Source organism: Labrus bergylta, chromosome 9 (genome assembly GCF_963930695.1).
Source record: "Labrus bergylta chromosome 9, fLabBer1.1, whole genome shotgun sequence".
Lineage (NCBI taxonomy): Eukaryota > Metazoa > Chordata > Actinopteri > Labriformes > Labridae > Labrus > Labrus bergylta.
The window spans coordinates 26,608,701-26,630,511 of record NC_089203.1 but is presented as its reverse complement, the minus strand read 5'-3'; the positions used below and the strand labels follow the sequence as shown (position 1 = coordinate 26,630,511).

At 41.8% G+C, this 21,811-nt stretch overlaps 1 protein-coding gene across 1 annotated transcript in view; it reads left to right on the top strand.

Annotated features, from left to right (window-relative positions):
- afg2a (AFG2 AAA ATPase homolog A) overlaps positions 1 to 21,811 on the top strand; it is a 170,992-nt gene that overhangs the window by 42,829 nt on the left and 106,352 nt on the right. The window contains exon 15 of the mRNA XM_020655944.3: positions 3,736 to 3,862. Within this exon, the coding sequence (XP_020511600.2) occupies positions 3,736 to 3,862 (127 nt within the window). The remainder of the gene's footprint in view (positions 1 to 3,735; positions 3,863 to 21,811) is intronic.

Genomic DNA, 21,811 nt, shown 5'->3' with positions numbered 1-21,811 from the left:
CGCACTTTCTACATTCATCCGTTTCAGACTTCTAAACAGTCCAGCTCGATAAACCAGATATTTCAGTTGGCTGCTTTTTGTTCTTTGATGTTTTTAGTGCTGCCTTGACGTCTTTCCAGAACAGGATCCGACTCTATTGCAGCTTGTCTTCATCAATCAGTTATTTCTTCTCATGGGACTGACAAGTTCTCTCAGCCTTTTTTTTTTTTTTCCTGCAGTATGATCGAGCTGCACTCCTTCCATATCTTGATGTTCACTTTTGCAAATGTACTCTGGTTCTGCAGACAGTTTCTCCCCTCCCCCCCCGTAATGCAGTACAGCGTGAGAGTCTGTCAGCTGGTCGTTGGGCTGGACCCGTGCCTCGAGGCCACTCGCCATTTAAAAAAAAAATGCACTTAGCGCTGATCTATAAAGGTTATTTATTGGTCTTCACTTCCTGCCATGTTTAATCAATGAAGTGGCTTAGCACGCCGGCAAGAATTCAAGAACTGTTGACACAACCAGACAGTCTCTGCTGTGTGTGTGTGTGTGTGTGTGTGTGTGTGTGTGTGTGTGTGTGTGTGTGTGTGTGTGTGTGTGTGTGTGTGTGTGTGTGTGTGTGTGTGTGTGTGTGTGTGTGTGTGTGTGTGTGTGTGTGTGTGTGTGTGTGTGTGTGTGTGTGTGTGTGTGTGTTTCTTTTCCTCTCGAGGCAGGAGATGAGAAGCACCTGTAAATCTGTCAGCCTACCTGCCACGAGTTCAAACTGGTGGAATGAAATGAAAAAGACAGAAAGAAGACAGGAAGAGATGCGAGCGGGGGGGGGGGGGGGGGGGGAACACAGATAAATGTTAGATACAGACGGGGGGATTGACAGGGCAAAAAGACAAGAAGAAGAAAATGTTCAGGATTGACTGAAATGAAAATAAACTGCAGGTGAACAAAGACAAGAAATGACAGAGGGGGCTTTTTTTAATTCACCCTCATCCCATTTCAAAATGTCTCCCCCCCCTCTTGAACAAGAGCACCTCTCTTTCTCTGTGACATCCTCTCGTCTTTTTGTCTCACACTCACTCTCTCTCTCATCACCTTTATTCTTCTTCTTCTCGTATTCTTTCACATCATATTCTCTTTCTCTTCCCCCCTTTTCTCTCCGATTCATCGCTCTGTCCTCCACCTCTATAATCCTCTTCTCTCCTTCTTTATTCCCCCCCTACTATCTCCCTTCTCCCCAGAAACTTTCTCTCCCTCCTCTCTCATTCTTTCTTTCTTTCACTCCCTTCATATCTCAGTGACAGAGCTCTCCTTTGTGTTCGTCTGCAGCCTTCTTTTTCTCTGCTAATGACGTCTGGCACTTCCGCTGGCCCTGTCAACAGAGACTGTGTGTGTGTGTGTGTGTGTGTGTGTGTGTGTGTGTCAGAGCTGAGGGCTTGCTGTCTGCACTGGGTTGTGGAAAATAACCACCTTGTAATCCAGTGACTAACACACTGATGACTTTCTTTAAGTAATATTCGATGGTTTATTTGACTTACTGTCAATGAGTGCTGCTTTAAGAATCGCTGGTGAATTTTAAGGCCTGATTTATCGGATTCTCTGAACCATAAAGCTCCCCTGTGCTTCAAAAACGATTAAAAAGTAACACATACATGAGCCACGATGTTGCACTTCGGTGACATGCTCCTGCATTACCATGATATCACACACTGTAGTTTGATGTTGAGTCGATCTCAGCAGCAGCTCCACTGCACTCTGATGCTCCAAGTCGATTTTTCAACAGAGCCCAGAACATTACAATCGTCCCCGGACAGGAAGCCAGACAAGGAAACGCACAGAGCATCCAGTCGATTTCAAAATAAAACAATATACAGACGTCAGATCGTATATTGCATCAACTTATTTACATGTTGTGTGCATGTTGTTTTCTTTATTCCCACCTGATCGTGTAGTTCTCCTATCATAAAATTGTGATGCAAAGAAAAAAAATTATAATGGCATAATCATGTATTTTGAAACAACAAGTGTTACATGTTTCAAAATAACTGCAATAATCTTGTTTTTTTTTTTACAAATGGTGCAGCCTTGCAGAATAGAATAGAATAGAATAGAATAGAATTACTTTATTGATCCCAAACTGGGAAGTTGTAGGGTCACAGCAGCAGGTTATCCAACACACAATATTAGCAAATAAACACAATATAATATTAAATGCAAAGTAAATAAGCACTAAAAATATCAAAACTAAGAATGAGAATATATAGGCCTACATCCAGGATTTAACTTTAACATTACTAGTCTTAAATATGAAAGTTTAAATACAACATACTTTGCTGGAGGTAGATGTAAATGTGCAAAAAGCAGAGTTCTAAATGAACAGTATTGACATAGGGAGCTGTCCAGAGCTGTGCAATCAGTGATACATATGTTAAAGTGCAGGACTGTAGACATGTTATCAGCAGAAAATATTCAATATAACGACGAGTAGACAGACAAATTAAGTGAACTTGAGTGCAGGGATAATTTGTAAACTTAACATTTAACAGAGCTCTAATAGTCCAGCAGGGGATTTTCTGATAGTGAAGCTTTATTCAAGCCTTGCTGCATTGCAATCCAACAACACAGCCTCAGTTCATAATGTGTTGTTCAAAATGTGTGAGCATGTTATTAAAAAACATTGGGGATGATCCAATGACAAAGTTGCACATTCTGAGCTTTCTGGTTTTATGTTGCGCAATAACACTGATTTTCGTCAATGGACACCTGGGTGGGATTTCCAGTATTTCCAAACTTCCGAGGTTGTCTGATCGGAGGCAAAACATTAACAAGCCCAAACAAGGGGACATATTTGTTAACTTTGTATAAAAGGATGGCTGCTTCACTTGAGCGGGATGTTTTGAGTTGCAGTTCAGTCCAAACGTCATTGGCAGGAAAAGTCAAGGTTTTTGTGCCAAAGGCTTTTTCCTTTAAGAGAAATTGTGTTAACGAAAGAACCTGCTATCAGAGTGTCAGTGAAACTATTCAGAAGTCCCCTGCAAGGATCCCACCAGCTGGATGAGTTCACGTTTAAGTAATGTAGTAATTAATAATGATGAATGAGCGATGTTTGGGGGCATGTGTTGGATTAAACTCCTGAGAGCATGGAGTTGCTTTCTGCTGAATATTTATATCATCCAGGCATTTTCATATTTTAGCTTGTTTTGTTCATTTCTTCAGTTTGTACCGCCTGTCCTCACCCAATTCCTCCCTCCATTCATCAATCAATCAATTTCAATCAATTATTATTTGTATAGCGTCAACTCATAACAAGTGTTATCTTGAGACACTTTACGAAAAGCAGGTAAAAGACCTTACTCATTGTTATGTTACTAAAGAGCAGGTAAAAAGACCTTACTCATTGTTATGTTACTAAAGAGCAGGTAAAAAGACCTTACTCATTGTCTTTTAACATTACAAAGAGCAGGTAAAAGACCTTACTCAAGACCATCCATCATGAGAACTTTAACAAAGCAGCAAAAGTTACAGTGGTAAGAAAAAACTGCCTTATTAAAAGGCAGAAATCTTCGGCCGGATCCCCGTCTCATGACGAAACAGACTAGACTGCTCCGGGCTTGGAAAGGGATAGAGAGAGAGAGATGGGTTTCTGACTTATTTACATCCATCCTTTCCCCCTCCATCATCCATCCTTTGCCCATCCATCTCTGTTTCCCTCTCTTTTGGATCCCGTCCACTCATCTATCTTGTGCTCTCATCCACCTCCTTCAGCTCTTCAGGCTCGGGCGGCGTAGGAGACCGCGTCCTGGCTCAGCTCCTGACAGAGATGGACGGCATCGAGCAGCTCCGGGACGTCACCGTGCTTGCCGCCACCAACCGGCCCGACATGATCGATAAGGTAAACAGACGCCCGGCTCTCTTGTCTTCATCTCTTGTCTTCCTCCACTTTGGTTCCCCCTGATTGATAAGGGGTTTGAGGGGATGTTGTGTGTTTGTCCTGCTTGTCTCCTCCCGTCCCCTCCCTTCCTCTTGTTGTACATGATTGATAAGGTCAAAGGTGGCCTGCTCCTGCCTGTCTTCTGAGACGCTCTCTCTTTTGATGCTTTTGTGCAGTTGGATTGGAGAGAGAGATAAATGTTTATCATGCTGGAAAGTGGGGGGGGGTTACCTCAAAACATAAGAGGTCTATTGCATACACAGAGGTGGTTTTGTCAGATTGATTACAAACCTGACTCCATGGATCAGATCTGTTTTTATAAAGAACATCTGTAGAAAAGTTAATGCTTTTGTATCAACTGGACTAAGTTGGATGTTATTATGTTCCTGTCTTCACATTTTCTAAGCAAGGGTTGGATTGAAACAGCTGCTTTGATTTTTTTCATGTACCTGAATCGGATTCGACACAAACAAGTCGTTCCTTATCCCTCTTATTTTAGCCCATGCAAATGAAACAGTTCAAGTGATGGCAGTGTGGATTAGTCTGTCTTCTACTTTGTTCAGTGCTGAATTATTTCAACACCTAGTGGATGGATTGAACTGGACATTTGGTAGAGGCCCACTAGAAACCCAATGACATCAGTGATCTACAGACTGTCATGTAAAACCTCGAGCCATCCAAAGTTTTCTCCACTTTGGTGAATTATCTCTTCCTTCGCTTGACTTGTTCCCTCAAAAGTCCTACATTCAAATTGCCATAGTTTTCATCCATTCATTGGATTAACATAAAAATATTATGACCTATTACCTGCCACACTAGGTCCTTTCCCAAAATACTTAACTGAACATTTTGTGTTTCTTCATTGACGGATTTTTTTACTCAGCTCACAGCACACACAACTTTTAAAAATGCTAAATATACAACATAGTGCAACTGAGCAGAAAGCTGCTGCTACGGCTAATTGAGTGCAATTGATTAGCAGCTAACATGCTAAACCAAGACTGTAACTACCAAGACCAATATACCTTCTTGGATTTTAGATGCTACCATTCTCATTTTGTTATCAAAGAGCAATGTACAACATATTTTCTCTGACACCCTGATGAAAGCCCTCAGGCTGAAATGCGTCTGTGTTTTCCCACGTTTTTTCTTACCTTTCCACTTTAACCTCTCCCACACAAGTGGGCCTGTAACCGCTTCAGAGACCACTCCACAACCAAACGGGGGTAAGCTGGTCCACTGTTGTTTTTCCAGAGATTTGTCCCTGCTACAGCGCACCTTGTATTACCCAACATTACCCCACAAACATTGAGCACTCCAGCTTTCATTCATAGTTTTACTACAGTATATTTTACTGACTTTATTTTTCCAATCTCCAGTTCAGGAAAACATCACAGTCAAACTTAATTGATAATATTTTATCCATATTTTATCAGAATCAGAATCAGAAATACTTTATTAATCCCAGGGGGAAATTTGTTTTGCTACAGTTGCTCATAACACCAAAAATCAGTAGGAAGTACAAATAAGTTCACAATATAAAATAAAATATAAATAGTATATCGTAAATATAGTAATAGTATAATAATATCATAAGAATAAGTACCAAGTGAAAGCAATAATAAAGTAGTATAAGTAATAAGCTATGTAGGCCTATGGAGTCAATAATCCAGTATCTGTGTCCATTATTTGTTAGCAATGAGCTTTTGAAAAACAAGGTTTCATGTAAAACATTGCACCCATTATGTGTTCTGTCAGGATTCATTTATAAAGCAATCAACCTAAATGTTCAGGTTTCAGCATCAGGTTGTTGCCATGAACAGAGACAATGAAAAATAAGTGTAAAGAAGCTGTTTGAATTAGATACAGAGCGATCAAAACGCAGGTAATACATAAACATCTTTCTTTTCTTTGTACTTCCCTTCCAGGAAAACTTGAGTTCATAATGATGCTATTATCAGTCTTTTTATACCTCTGCTCCCATTCATTTTATATTTTCCGCCCTTTTATCTCCCTCTCTCTTCCTCTTCCCATCTACAATAGCTTCCTTTGGTCTCTTATCCGCCCATCTCTGTCCCTAATGAAATTTCCTGAGTGCTGATCAAAGAAGGAGTCTGTGTCATGTCAAAAAGGACACATGAAGGGAAAATGTCGCGGTGCTTCTTAAGCTCCTGCTCGGCCTGCAGTTTGTCTCTTTGTCCACTCTTTTTTTAAAAATGTTTTTATCATTTGGATCTCTTCTTCCACTCACTGTAAATATTCTGACACCTTTGTGCTGTGCTCCACCGCTGGCTTCTTCACCGCCTCTGTTACTACCTCCAAAGATATAACACAATATTCCTATCTCTTGAACATTTTGAAGCTCAAAATAAACTTGAAATCACTTTTGGAATAAAATCATGAAATATGTTCATCTCCACACATTCTCCAGCTATTCCAACATTTATTTTGTCCTCCATTTTCTCCTTAAAACCCTTTGACTTGCATTGTAACCACGCGGTTGACCTTTTTTCCGCCGCCATATTGCTGTATTTAAAACTCTGAAAACCTATCTTTGGCTGTTTATCCTCATTCACCTCATTGAATAGTGTATGTAACCCAGATTATGTCCAATGGGTGGTGCCGCTGTACATCATTATCATTGTCTTAAAACTGTGGAAAACATCGGGAGTGACTCGGCGCTGCACAGCTCCTCACAAATCTCACAGAACAAGAACATTTATAGACCCTCAAACAATCATATTTTAGTTGAAGGAAATATATCCGACAATAAAATATATATCTTCGATTCCTCAGAAAACACGGTTGACCGCTCGGTTGAGTTGCCAGTCTACGCAAACGGCCTGGCTCAAGTCGCTAATTTCTTATTTTGCTCACCTTTTCTAACCATTTCTACTCATTCAGTTTGTTAAATAAATTATTTTGGGTTATTTGAACAAGTTCTACTCTCTGTCATGTTTACCGGTATATATTAAAAAAATCAACATTTTGTTGCAGAAATGAAAGAAATCCATTCATGTCCAAAGTAACCCTAAACAGGCAAGTCAGCCAGCTGGTTGACCTGCATATCTGCTTCCTTATTGGTTAATCTGAAAAATATAACCTGAAATGTTGTTTAATGAAGAGGCAGGAACACAATGTTACCAACAAATATTTTTTTGCAAATGGATTTCTTAGTGTGGAAGTGAAAAAAGTCAAACGTAATATTCACATATGTTAACTAAGGAAAGCCTAACATGAAGTGGAGCGTCTGCAGTTGTTTCATGTACAATGAAACTGCTCACCCAAATCTATTAGTAACTCAAGATACTCCTTGGAGAGATCCTCCGCGTACTAGTTTTGGGCAAACGCTCCACCCCGCTCCCCGATTACTGCCCCACTTGCGGAGAGTTGATGTATCTCTGCGGTTGAGGAATGACAGGAACTTCCTCCAACTCTGCAACTGGTTGCCGTCTCTATTCAGACTCCATTAGCAGCATGTTTGCATGTGTGTGTCTGCAGGAGTGAAGGATGCATTAATAGAAAAAAAAGAGAGTGAGACAGGAACTCTAACAGTAGGTAAGGGGGTCAAGCCCCTTGGTGGACAGATGGGGAGACCCCATGCGTCCCTCCACAAGCTGGCCTCCCTCTCAGGAAGTGGTCTCCCGGGCAGCTGAGAAATCAGATTACCTCCTCCTGCCAGCGCCCCCCCACTGAGGCTGAGTGTGAATGTGTGTGTGTTCAGCAGGGTTCAAGTCATTTGAATAGAGAAGCTATGACACACATTTGGAAAGGAAGCTGCCAAATGGTCAGATAGGCACCCCACTTTCTCACCCTCACCCCCCCTTTCGGTTTTAGCACCCAACCCGCCCTTTACCACCACAGACGCTGCCTGTCAGTTCACACCGGAGATGGGCGAGCATTTCCATACCAATGGCAGGATATGATGGGACAAATGAAGATTAATGGGACGCCTGGGTGTCAATGAAGTCATTGTGGACTGTAGGCTGAGGAGGCTCCTGGGGGCCTCAGCTGTTTGACGGACAGAGTGGGAGGGCTGGAGGGAGGAAGAGAGGGGAGACAGCGGCGTTCACTTCAGTTTGAAGGGAGCAGGCCTGATGTCTGTCTTTCAACTGCTGCTACTGGGCCATTTGGATTCTGACTTCTTATCTCGTCGAAAGTTTCTGTTTTTTTAGACAAAACCTTTAAAGTGCTTGAATGAAAATGCTGTTTTAATAAGATGCTGGGTGTTAAAAAAGAAAGCCTTGTAAATGGAAGCAAAATATTAGGAATACATGTTTTTTGTTGCATAAAATTTTGCATGTGTATGAACCTCTGCGTTACTTTAAAGCTGCTTTGAGGAACTTTCAGTTTGTGTTGATTTTGGCGCCCCCTGTGGACAAAATGGTACCTCTTATCACTTTGCCAATTTTGTACTTTATAGTAGTAGTAGTAAGTGACACCCTGCGGCAGCGGTTTCATGCATGCAAATTTACAAAAATAAATAAGTTATAATTCTTGTTACTGAAGGTCTTGTTTAGTCAAAAAGAGTCATCGGCTTGTGTAAGACCTTCTTGGGCTGGCAATGGGTTTAAGGGCAAATTGTGAGCATGCAGCTAGATGAGCAGTTTAGCCACCAAGGCATTTTATTGGAGATGATTGGACAGACTTATTACAAACACCTAGTTTGGTTAATTGCTGCTTTTTGGGTAAAAAGAACACTCAAGAACAGAATTTTTGACCGAGAATTCAAATAGATCTTTAGGATCTTTAGGTTGGCTGATTCAGGCTTACAGCCTACTGTATGTTTGACGTCGACATTGAAGTCTGTAAACAGAAAACAATTTACACTTCAATGCAGGTCATATATAATTTATATATCCCTGTTTTTTGTCCTCCTTCATATCTATTGTTCATTATGATTTTAGTGTTGCCCTACTTCTTGTTGTTGTGAAACATATGAAACTCTAGTTTGGCCAGAAAACAACCTGATGATACAAATCTCTCATAGCTTTGCCATTCACCAGTAGAAAACTGTTTTATTGGTGCATTTTGCAATGCATAAACTAATACCACTTTCTTCATTCTTCATAGGCTGTAACAGGGCCAATAATATCTGCCAACCAATGTATCCCTTGGGCTCTAAATAAATACTGACGCCTGTGTTTTTTTTTATAAGCAAGACATCCTGTACCTTTGTAAATGTACAAAGTCCTTCAACTCTCCTTGGCCCTTTGTGTAACAACAGTGACAACATGATCAGCTATGCAACAACAGAACATGTGACTAATGCAGCTGAATCACATCTTTACCAAAAAAAGACGTTTCACACAAACACCCAAAGTTCCACCACTTCCTCTCTCTCTCACATTTGCGTCACGACAATGATGAATGCAAACACTCATTATTCTCGACAGCAGCCAAATCGGAATAATCTGTTCTAGTGTCAAACGGACACGTTGTCATAAATATCAGAGTTTTAAACTTTGATGCAAAAGATCAAATGATATCAATACTTATTTGGAAAACCATGGCAACATGAATACAAGTCCAACAAATACCATCTAGTTTTTGTTTTTAATTACCAAAAAAGTAATTGAATTGCACTAATACATAGGCAATGTTTTAGTACTGAAACGTTGCCTATGTATTAGTGTGATATGGCAGTGTCTTCAGTTGTCTCCAACAGTAGGGTTGGACTCAATTTAAAATCTTCCATCTCAATTATCACTTGTATTTCCACAATTTCCCAGTTTGGGATCAATAAAGTAATTCTATTCAATTCTATTTGTAGTCCAGCTGAATTGATGTGTGAATTTGGATGGACCACAGCTGCTCTGTCTTTGGCTGCGGCAGCATTGGGTTAAAAATACAACTCAGGTTCTGAAGGTTGTTTCCATTCTGCCAATCATTGAAATATTAGATATTGTTTATTTTAATAAAATATTTGGTATGGAAAAATATCAAATTGTATAAAGCAGTGAAATGCTTGTTTAAGCTACAGTGGCTAATCTAAGTAGGTAGAGTTCTTTCCTCTGCATGATGACATGACACCAAACAACCCCCCCCCCCCCACCTCCACCTCCTACTGCCCCGCTCCACGTCCTACACTTCCTCTTTCCTTTGTATTGTGCCAATCACCCAAGCCCACCTCTGACCTGCCGTGACCGGGCTGTGGTGATTGATTAGCACCACCAGGAATATTTACCCAGCCCACTCAGTAGGAAGAACTCGCTGTCACTCTGTTTGTCGAGCAGCTGTCCATCTTAACTGATTGTACACACACACTCAACAAAGATGCCCCCTTTTTTTTTTCCATTGGTAGTTTGAGTAAAACCACATTTTCCATTTCAGTTTGTTAGGGTTTTGAATCCATTGGTGGCTTGTTCCTCAGGAAAAGATAGAATTGTTGGTTTGTTGTTGAACTGAATGGACTATTTGTTTACCCTCTAATGTCTATGCCATCAGGAGGCAGGCGTGCTTACAGTGGGGAAGATTACTAGCAGATGGGCCTTTGTTTGGGACCAGAAGTTCCCAAATGGGCTCTTATCAGACACTGGGGTGAAAACAAAACAGAGGCGATAGAATTAAAATGGAAAGGACTGTATCTCTATCTATAAACTCTATATCTGTGTCCTTATTCTGCGGCTGCATCCTCCAAAGGACGCATTTCAAGACCAATTACATCACATGTCAAAGGCTGTCCCCATTTCTAAGCCTCGTTCAAATGCGACCGACAAAGGCATCCTTCTTCTCCCAAGAAACAAATGATTTATATGGAACATCCTTCATGGTCAAAGTTATGGGATGTTAATTATGTCAGCTAGTTTTGTTGCATCTTTCGATGTTGCTTGGTTTACGCTGACGGTTCAGCCTGAGTGGTCTACGCAGGCTAAGAACGCCGGGTCCTTTGAAGGATGCTAATCCTGAATTGGGACCCATCGTGTTGGGCAAATCAACATGGCGACTCCAGGCTTTCTCATGAGTTATTTTCCCTTCAGGTTGACAACTGTGATATCATTGCTATTGTATTTATCCAACAACCAAAGGTCATACTAGGTATAAGGGGTATTATTGATTTAACAATGGTTTTATTCAAAGATGAATGGAAAATTTCCAAATTTGCAAGGCTGGATTGAAGGAGAAAATGCTTGGTATTTTGATTTGTGCTAGTTGCATGACTCTTGGAAAGGCAGTGTTTTAGTATTGTGTTAGTGTAACATTTAGCATGTTGGAATACTAACGTGCTAAATTAAAATAAAGTAAGCGTTGTATCTGCATTTCATTTAAAATCCTGATATACAAAATGCCATGACTGTGGTTTTGATTGATTAGCACCACCAGGAATATTTACCCAGCCCGCTCAGCAGGAAGAACTCGCTGTCACTCTGTTTGTCGAGCAGCTGTCCATCTTAACTGATTGTACACACAAACACACACTCAACAAAGAAAACAGTTCAGCCGCCATCACGTCTTTGTGATGTCATAATGCTGCCACAACAGCGTATTACTGGTGTCCCAGTCTGTGATTTCACATTGCAGCACCAGGGTCCTATTGGCTCTGCAGTCTTACACTGATCCCATCTGGCCCCTGTAACACCTCTTGTTACTGTTTTTACTGTTTTTAAGTTCAAATCATTCTTTGTTTTTCAACCTTCATTTCATTTCTCAATCCTCTGGCTGTCAGTTTACTCTGCAGTTTGATTAGTGACTTCACTTTAGATTCATAAATATCCTCTGGAGGACACCTGTTTTCATCCCACTCTGTTACTGGTGAACGTCTTTAGTTGTTTAACTATGAATGTACTCATAAATCCTGTCCTGACAGGCATGAGCAGAGTCCACACAGCGTCCCCCCCCCCCCCCCTTGTTACCATAAATTGTGCCAAATGGCTGTTTGAGTCACACAGCAGCTCTCCAGGTGCGTTACTTCTTTGGAACAGTTATACCACAGAAAAAGTTAAGCTGCAAATGCTCGTTTCTGCCATACAATAAAACACAAAGATTCTTAAGGATGTATTTCATTATCTGGTCAGCACAGTCTCTGAACATGACTTTAAGGATATTTTAATATTTTAGATAATACAAAGCTTTCCCTAACATTTCTGTGTTATAAAATTTCAACACTTTCCCAATTCTACTTATTAGAGACTCCTCCTTCTAAAGAAACGGCCCTCCCTGTGTTGTAGTGTTGCTTCTGAACAGGAGATGGCGCCAAACCTGACATGTATCGCTCCTTTTGGTTAACAATGTCCAATGCTTACAACTCCTACAGGTTATAATCCTCCATTATGAATACACATGGATAGAAAAAAGGGTTACAAACTGCAGGTGTGTTGCTCAGTGGATGAGGTCAGTAACCTCTGTTTGGGGATGGTTCACTTTAAACTGAGCACAAAGTTTTAAAGAAATCAGTTGAAAGGAGAAATAAATTATTCAACTCAATATGTTCTGTGTTTAGAGTTTTATTGGTTTTGAATGATTACAAATTCATCTCATCTTCAAACATTCAGTCAACTTGAATTTTTAAACAGCAGCCAGAACGCTCATTTTTCAAAGTGTGTAAATGTAGCTGTTATTTCACATCTTTTCTGAAACGTAGCTCTGCAACGTGATGAATTCATCTAAAAAATAAATCTTGCCTTATGAGATCTTTTTATGAGCCTTCATGCTCTTGTTGTGGCCCATCACATGTTTCCAGCAACACAGGCTGCATTATAATGAGCAGCATGTGACTACTTCATCTATCTATGATCAAAAGTCATGCCTTTTTTTTTTTTTTTCCAGAGTTAGTTATACTTTTGAATCCAAGACCGGAAAGATCACAATTATATATGCGTCAGCTGGATCTTTACTTGTGCATTTTTTTAAATTTTACACACTTAACCGAACAGAATCTGGCCCTGTGACTTCTCCTGCACCAAGTCGATTAATGTGCATAAATTCATGCAGTCCTTCTGTGGTCTTGCTGGGCTTCAGCAGCGGGAGTCGTGCAAAGTAAACACCCGACATCAGGCCCGTACGAGCAGCTTGAACATCTGCCAGTGTTTTCCGAGCCAGTCTGGACGCCGCTAATTGTAATCACAGTCGAATTCCTCCAGACTGTAATTAGCGGGCCACTTTATAAATATTCAGGCATTAGCTAAGTATAGCTTTGATTTTTCCTGCCCCTTCATTCTGTAGCATTTAGTACTCATATCAGCGTGTGGCTGTGTGTGTGTGTGTGTGTGTGTGTGTGTGTGTGTGTGTGTGTGTGTGTGTGTGTGTGTGTGTGTGTGTGTGTGTGTGTGTGTGTGTGTGTGTGTGTGTGTGTGTGTGTGTGTGTGTGTGTGTGTGTGTGTGTGTGTGTGTGTGTGTGTGTGTGTGTGTGTGTGTGTGTGTGTGTGTGTGTGTGTGTGTGTGTGTGTGTGTTAGTGGCCTCCATTCTTATATTCTTGCATGCTGGTGTCCCAGATCTTTATCAGTGTTTTTTTTTCTTTTGTTATCACCTGCCTGGTGACCCAGAATGGCGGGGTTTCCCACCTCATCACCGTCTATTATCTGTCCAATTTGTTATAGATATCATCAAAGACAAAATACATGCATTCTGTTGCTGAGCTTGTTTATTGGAACTGGCATTTTATTAGTCTATAGCTGCATCGAACAATGTAAGGTGGATTCTTCCATCTATATTCATTTTTGAGCCATCTTTGGGTGTGTCAGTAAAATGGTAAAAATCATTAAATTGCTTACCTTTTTTTTTGTCCAACCAACAGTTTAAAACCCAAATATTTGTAAACGTTTTTAAATAGAGGCGTCCGTGGCCTTGTGGTTGTGGCGCGCGCCCATGTGCAGAGGCTGTGGCCGTGGGTTCAGGTCCGACCTCAACCTTTGCTGCGTGTTGTCGCACACTATCTTGTCCCAGCATCTCCTTTCAGCTGTTCTGTCTATAGTGAAGGCAAAAAAGCCCCCCAAAAATACCTGGTTAGTGTTTGGGGGATATAAAAGGTTAAAACTGTTTTCCTGTGCGATGATTTTCATTGCATTCAGTAAAGTCTACAACGTGGAGTTTGTAATCCTGCTAGCTTCTGCTGCAGTAGACGAGCTCTCAGCATACCTTAACATTAATAGTTGTCACATAGCCGCACACCTCCGCTGGTCATTATTGTCTTTACTTTAGGAGTCTTTAAAATCAAACCAGCGCCTACAAGGTTTATTTACTTAAAGTCTTTATATGTGATTTTTCACACTTAAATATAATAGAAATCAAGTATATCCTCTGAAAATAACTCTGTGAGTCATGACTGTCTACAATGGGTGTAACACCCGAGTCCCACTGTCTGTGATGTTTTCAGAGTTTTCAGAGTCCTATCTTCAGTTTGTTTACATCGTTGGGACGGCCGGCTGACTCCTCCCCTCGTGTATAAAAGTTGTTTCATTGAGGGACTAGAGAAAAGAAGAATAACATACTGTACTCACTGCTTAACTGTGTTTCTACATCACGCTCATTTCAGGCAAATTTACATGCAGTGTGAAGATACCAGCATAATAAAGATCGCTAGCATTAGCATGCTAACACAACAATGCAGCGCAAGTTGTTTTGGTTTCATGCTGGTGCTCAAGGGCGACATCTGCTGGATCAAAGAATTGCATATAAAGCCTTTAACAGAACACCACCGTTTTCTTGAAATGTAGGATTATGACCTAATGACGGAGTAGAGCTGTTAATAGTGGCGCCACATCCCTGGTCCAGTTTTCTATATATCCCCTTCACTTTGCACAGCGAAACAGCCGCTTGTAGTACACACATGAATTTTCAATCGTGTCAGGTGCTATGCAGTGGTTGATGGTGGCGGCTGCACTTGCGGCCATGATGGGCATGCCTCAGCATTTCAAACTGGTTGATTGGTCGCACTGCTATAAAGCCAACTATTTAGACGAGGGGAAAAAATGCATCTTGTACGATCGTATTTTACGGTTTGTTGCCGTAATTGGTGTTTTTTGCTTATTGTGATGCCATTTCTTGGAGGATCTTTGAATCCTTCATATCCCTGAAATCTGTGCAACCTAAAGGTTATGTAAGATATGAAGGTAATCCTCAGGTTATCTCCTGCCGCCCATTCATTGACACAATGTGAAAACTTCTTAAATCATAAGAAAAGGTTAAGTGTTTATGTTTTCAAAGAACCGACAGCATGATGAGGCAAAAGACAAGTCTCAGCTTTACACTGCAAAAAGAATAAAAGGCTATAGGGATTATAACTTTTGTTTAAGATTGACTGTTATATACAGTTCAAGTTTCAACATCTTGATTGTTTGAAATATTTAATAGTTTTCTTGCATGTACTTCCTGTAATCCTTTCTGAATCAATCCCTCTGCTGGGATCAGAATAATCTTTATTTTTATCGCAATCCCAATCCGATTTCAGGACTTAAACATTGAGGAATCATCAGCGGAAAAACATCAGGTTGAAATCTGGCTGTCAGTGCCTGTGTTGTGTTTCACTGTCCTGGCTGTCGATTATCCATGGCGGTCACTTCTTCTTCATCTACAGTAACCGGCAGAGGGCAGGGTTTATTTGACTCAGTGTAACAGGCCAAACCATTTTTGTGAAAGTTTAAAAAAAAAGTCCATCTACTATGTCAAGGAAGATTGGGAAAATAACAAATGTTATTATTAAAACATAGGACTATTCACACGACCCAGCCAACCCCAGGAGGTCTGTTATAAAAGGTGAAATGAGATTACTAATTTGGGGTTTTCATTGTGTGTCTGGAGCTTAGAAACAACAGCAGACTTGTTGTTTCATTTTGTCATTTGAATAACTGATTTATCAACGTTTCATTTCAAAACCAGACCTAACCCTATCTGACTCCGCAGTGAAGCAGCCTAAAGCAAAAAGCCATAAAACTGTGTGTTATGCTGTGCTTCTGTTTATGTGTTGGCTCGTATGAATGCCTCCATAAAGGCTGTACGTTATGACTTAAGGTGAAGAAAGCCTCCTGTGAGCACTCAAAACATTTCACTCTTTTGTTTTTCAGCGGAAGATCCTCACAGTTTCTCTCTGTGAATACCTTTTTTTGTTTTGCACTTTTCTTTGGCTCAGACCTCCACCTGAGCCGAGCCTTCCCTCAACAGGAAACAACCCTGAGCTCTAAAAAAAAAAAAAAGAGCGGCAATAAGCCAGCCAGTCAAAACAGGCCGTATACTTTATTCTGTGTCGGCCGTGACGTTATCATCTCCCCGAGCTTTTGCTCTCCTCTCGCGTCGAGCCGAGCATTTTTTCCTGACTGCACAGTTTTGAATAGGGCCCCCGCTGCCACAGAACAGGGTGTGCTGCTGCTGAAGCTGGGCCCGTCCATTTGTTATCCACACTGTATAGATTTGAGTGTCCCTCCACTCAAACCGCCGTGTTCTTATAACCACAAGCTGCAAGTTTTGATATTATTCTCTCTTGGCTTAAAACACCCCCTAGCTGTCTTGTTTTAAGAGCATTCAAAGTGAATCCCGCCGTGGCTTGTGTTGCAGAAATGAGAAGGCAGAGTGAGAGTTTTGGCTTGTGGCTTAGTGGAGCTACAGTGGCAAAAGAAAACAAAAAGTGTGTGTGAGTATCCCTGTGTGTCTTTGCAAGCCAGTAATGGGATACCACCAAGGGATGGATGAGCTCTGGGAAGCAGCGTGCATGTGTGTGTGTTTGTGTGAGCATTGGGGGAGCCGGATCCCCAGGCAAGTATCAAACTTCAAGGGCTGTATTAGTATCAGCTTACACATGTGTGCATCCAAGAATACCACCACAAAAAGCCTCCAATCTGAGGAAAAACCTGCAAGACCAGACAAACTTTAGTGATTTAGCCACTGGGAAAAGGTGTGTGTGTGTGTGTGTGTGTGTGTGTGTGTGTGTGTGTGAGGGTAACTCAGGGGGGGAAAAGAGAAGTAGCTTGTACAGATGAAGTTGATAAGAAGAGTTGAATGCAATAATATGGATTCCTATTCTGATCCAATACACGATGCATGCTGAAAATATGATGGTAAACGGTCAGAAACACCTTGTATTCGCATAAAAACTTGATAAAATAGAAGTTAAGATTTCAATAAGTTGCTTTGATTTTTGTGTTTCCACAGTAATGATTGGATTAAGTATTTTTGTTTTTCTTCTCTTTGCAAAGCGTTACCAGAAACGATATAAAACGTCTCATTTGTAAACCAAAAGACACGTTTCAGTCCGCTCCTCCTCTGTGTTTTGGTGAGCTGGAGGGAGAAAGACAAGAGGATGGTGGAGGGAGGTGTGTGTGTGTGTGTGTGTGTGTGTGTGTGAGTGTGTGTGTGTGTGAGTGTGAGGGTGGCGGGGGTGATGGTGGGGAGCGAGTGAGTGAGTGAGTGAGTGAGTGAGGGAGGGACAGGGAGGAAATGAGGGCTCTTTGTGCTCTGCTACCTGGCAGACATCTCCAGCATGTGTCGTCTTGCCTCTTGGCAAGTTGAGACCACCGGCGCCCTTGGAATGCTCTCGGTTCAGGAAATCTCGTTTATTCTCATAAATGCTCCTCCTAACCTCCCATCATACAACACTGCTGCAGAGTTTGAGTATTTCTCAATGGGTCTGACTTTTTTTTTTTGTTTAACTTGTGCCCCCTTTTCTTTATTTGTCTCTTGTGAAAACAAAGGTTGAGTTAAATGCTTGTACACAATGTTTACGATTCAGTTAGCGTGCTAATAGTTCAGCATAAAATGAACTCAACAGAGAGTAGATTGTAGTCCCTTGTTGTTGTTCCCACTTAATATGCACAGGAAGAGCAGATTTGCCTCATGTTACTGTCTTCTCTATAAGTCTATTATTTAAATATTTGTGCAGTAACTTGGCTGTGGCTCAGTTGGTAGAGCCGGTAGACTTTCAACTGGAGGGTTGGGGGGTTCGATCCCCAGCTCCTGCAGCCACATGTCCGATGATGCTCCTGCTGCTTCTTCATTGGTGTGTGCATTTGTATGAATGGGATTAGTTTCTTCTGATGGACTCTTTACATAGCATCAGTGTGTGAATGTGTAGGTGTGTCATGCGGTATGAGAACACTTTGAGTAGTCAGAAGACTAGAAAAGTTCTATACAAGTTGAAGTCCATTTACCATTTAAAAAAAAACAAACAGAATAAAGTAAGTGGAAGTTACTGGTTGAAAATGTTTTTGATCCTAAAAGGAACTGAAATAATTGAATAGATAAGCAGTGACACAGTAACCTAGAGTGCAACTTCCCCGTATTCTGACCACATATGAATACTTCGGGATTTGTTGTTCTGAGCTCTGTGTTCACGCTGACTTCACTTTCCCTAAAACACTCAAACATGTTTCCTACTTCCCTTTTCCAACCGTTCGCCCTGCTACCACATGGGGGAAGAGAGACGGCCTCGCCCTACTCGGGGACACTTGTGTAAATCAGTGTACTTCTTCTTGTGATGAAAGATACAAAACTCAAAGTACTTTGTTTTTTCCAAAACAAAAAACGCCAACCAGAATTTACATTTTTAGACGCTTCAAATCCATTATTACCCCTTTTTTGAAGATTATTTCCTTTTTAATATAGATGCAAATGGAAATAACAGGAGCAAAATGTACTGAAACATTCAGAAGTGACACAAAATACAGCAACCGGTGTTCCCAGGATAAAGTACAATAAAAAAAGGGGACGAGACATTTTAGGAGAGCGCTGCTCGTCAGGATCACTCTCTGGAGCGACAGCACTATGTAAAGGCTCAATGGTGGGTTTGGGTGGGGGGGGGGGGGTCCTCTCTCTGAGTATTATTTCCCCGTGTTCAGTATTTCTTCATCTGATCAGCCTTAAGACTCCTGCAGGTGGTGGTCTACCTGGATTGTATTTCAAGTCACACCTAACTGAAGCTACATGCCCCCACCAAACACAGAGGCAAATCCAGAGCCAAACCAGTAGGGGGGGTGGGGGGGGGGGGTTACTGGTTACATGCTAAACTAACTCTACTGCTTTTATTTTAGTATATGATGACGTCATTCTAATTTGACTATTTGATGAATAGACTATAAATGGGCCACCTGTAGGGGCATCAGCTGGTCTGTCTTTACTCTATGTTAGACCCATAGAGTAGGAAGGAGTCATCATTCACCACCATCAGGATACAGTCAGACCCACATACAGAATAGGAGCTGGTAGGGGGCCAACTGGGGGGGGGGGCAACAAATAATACCCCCTTTGTATGTTCCAAATATCCCCTGCTGAAGCTCCCTGAGCCCGACTCTCTGCTCCATGGGATCCCAACATCACATTAAGAGCTGCTTACAAGTGGATAAGGTGTAAAGTTTTTTTGGGGGGGATTTGAAATGAGAGTTTGTAGGAGGAGGAGGAGGAGGAGGAGGGGGGTAAGTGCTGTTGCAAAGGGAGCTACAGTGTGTCTCGTGTTTTTTTTTTCCCTGTGATAAAAAGCAGCCGTTTTTTTTGCCATGTTTGGAGAATCGCTAAACAAATGGGCCATTATTTGTGGCAGTCATTTCAGGGGGGCTCACTGGACAGGCCATGGGGAGTAACGGTAACCCCGATGTATATCCTCTGCCGGGCTTCAGTCGTCTTCATCAAGATTTAAGTTACCCATTGTAGCTGAATGTAATCCATCTGTGATGTGAGGGGGACCATTTGGCTGTCAGAGGAGGAGTTGTGTTTCCATGTTGCAGAGCTGTATGTATACATCAGTGCTGGTTAAGCTTCTGGTTAAGGAGATTTCTTTGGGTAGTATGAGGCCTCCAGCAGCTGCTTAGTGTGTGTGTGTGTTGAAGACAAATAACTATAATGAAGATTAGGGTTAAGACCAATGGAGGCAGACCAATTTCCTGGTGTTTCTTTCCAATTCATTATTTCGTCTTAACAATTTCACAAATTAGAAGACAAACTAAAATTTCATTTTTTTAAACATTTGACCTGCAATTCAAAATCAATTTACAGTATATCTGAATAAAAGTACATGAAATGCAGCTTATTCTCACATTTCAGGTTTTTATTTTGATTATTTATGTTTCTAAACATTTCTCCCATTATCAGAATTATTGTTTTTCATGTTTATTTTATGTTGTTCATTTATGCTAGAAAGAAGAGACACTTGTATACAATTGTATTGTAGAGACACAGTTAAGCAGTGAGTACAGTATGTTATTCTTCTTTTCTCTAGTCCCTCAATTAAACAACTTTTATACTCGAGGGGAGGAGTCAGCCGGCCATCCTGGCGATGTAAACAAACTGAAGATAGGACTCTGAAAACTCTGAAAACATCACAGACAGTGGGACTCGGGTGTTACACCCATTGTAGACAGTCATGACTCACAGAGTTATTTTCAGAGGATATACTTGATTTCTATTATATTTAAGTGTGAAAAATCACATATAAAGATTTTAAAATCGAATATCTGAAAAAAATTTGAAACTATCAGCCACTCCATATGTTCCAAATTTGGTCTCAGTTGCAATCTTGCACTTTGGTTGACCGATATATCAGCAATGTGACGATTGCAGAGCGGTGGAATAATCTAGCAATTGTTATTTTTTGTCTTTAGGAACCACTAACTGAGTGGTCCCAGTGGTCCCAGTGACCCAACCAGTCGTCACCATCTTCTTTAGGCTATTAGACATAATTTTGATTTTGGTGCGTCTACATTTGAACTTATCTGAGAAGTTGGAACTTGGTAATGCAGGATCCCACATGGCTGGATGATTTAATCCTGCCAAATCCCAAATCCAACCGGCTTGAGTCTCTACTACCTAATCTTCTTTGCTTACATCCAATCAAAATGCAGCATTAAAAGATAAGTAGTGAACCCTCCATTTTCCTTTGTGACTGAAGAGTAGTTGATGATTTTGAGGAGAGCCTTTTATGGTAGCTGCAGCAAGACCCCTGAGGTCAGGTAGAGACACGACAATAAAAAGTGAGACAGAAATATGTCTGAGGTCCTCGAGGCCCTGCGGCCCCCCGGCTGCGAGGACTTGGCAGATGCATCGGAAAGATGATGACGGCGCAGTGTCACTTCATTTCCTCTTTCACAGGCTCTACTTGATGAATGACCGTGTGAAAGGTCGGCTGTCTCATGGATTTGGGATTGCACCTCTGTGTGTGAGAAGGGTACCAGCACACCCCCCCCTCCCCCTCCCCAACATGTCATCTCTGAAGTCAGAGTAATTTATGGTTGTCAGGAAGTCCCCAGAAGCACTCTCATGCCCGAAAAAAAACCTTGACTGGGATCAGATGGGGGATGGATGGAAGGGATTGGGGAGGGTGTCACACCCATGAAGTGCTCTCATGTATTTCTCGTGTCAAAGGGCCACGGGGAGGTCCTGTCCTAAATCCTGTTGCCTGCGAAATGAAAGAATTTCAGAGGTTGCCCTGGTCCACCATCCTCCGGGCCAGACCCCAGAACTAATCTCTTTCATCTCATCTTCTTGCTGGCAGGGGGGGGGGACGGGGGGGGGACGGGATGCTACAAACTCTGCCTCCTCCCTCTTCTTCTTGGTTCTTTGCTTCCATCGAGCAGATCGCCTTAGGGAGATATGGCTGAGCCTTCTCTCTCTCTCTCTCTCTCTCTCGCCCTTTGCTGTAGAACTCCACTGATCCTCCTGCACAGCTTCCCTCCCTCCCTTGTCCCCCGTCCCCTCCTCTTCTCTCTCTCCCTCCCTCCCCGGGCCCCCTGAGCTGGACTGCCTTCCCTTTGGCTTTCCCCCTCTTCCTTCCTTCCTCAGTTCCCTCCACTAATAGCTCCCTTGTTCCTGACTAGTCGGGGCTGCCAGTTGAGCGGTCAGTCGTGGAAGATTCATTCGCGGCGCGGTAATTGTAAACAGACAGAGGGAGAGAGCGAGAGAGAAACGCTCAGGCCAACCGGTGTCAGACGGAAAGCAATCAGAGGAAACTTTTAACTCTCATATCTCCATCATCTCTGTTACCTATCTATTCCCCC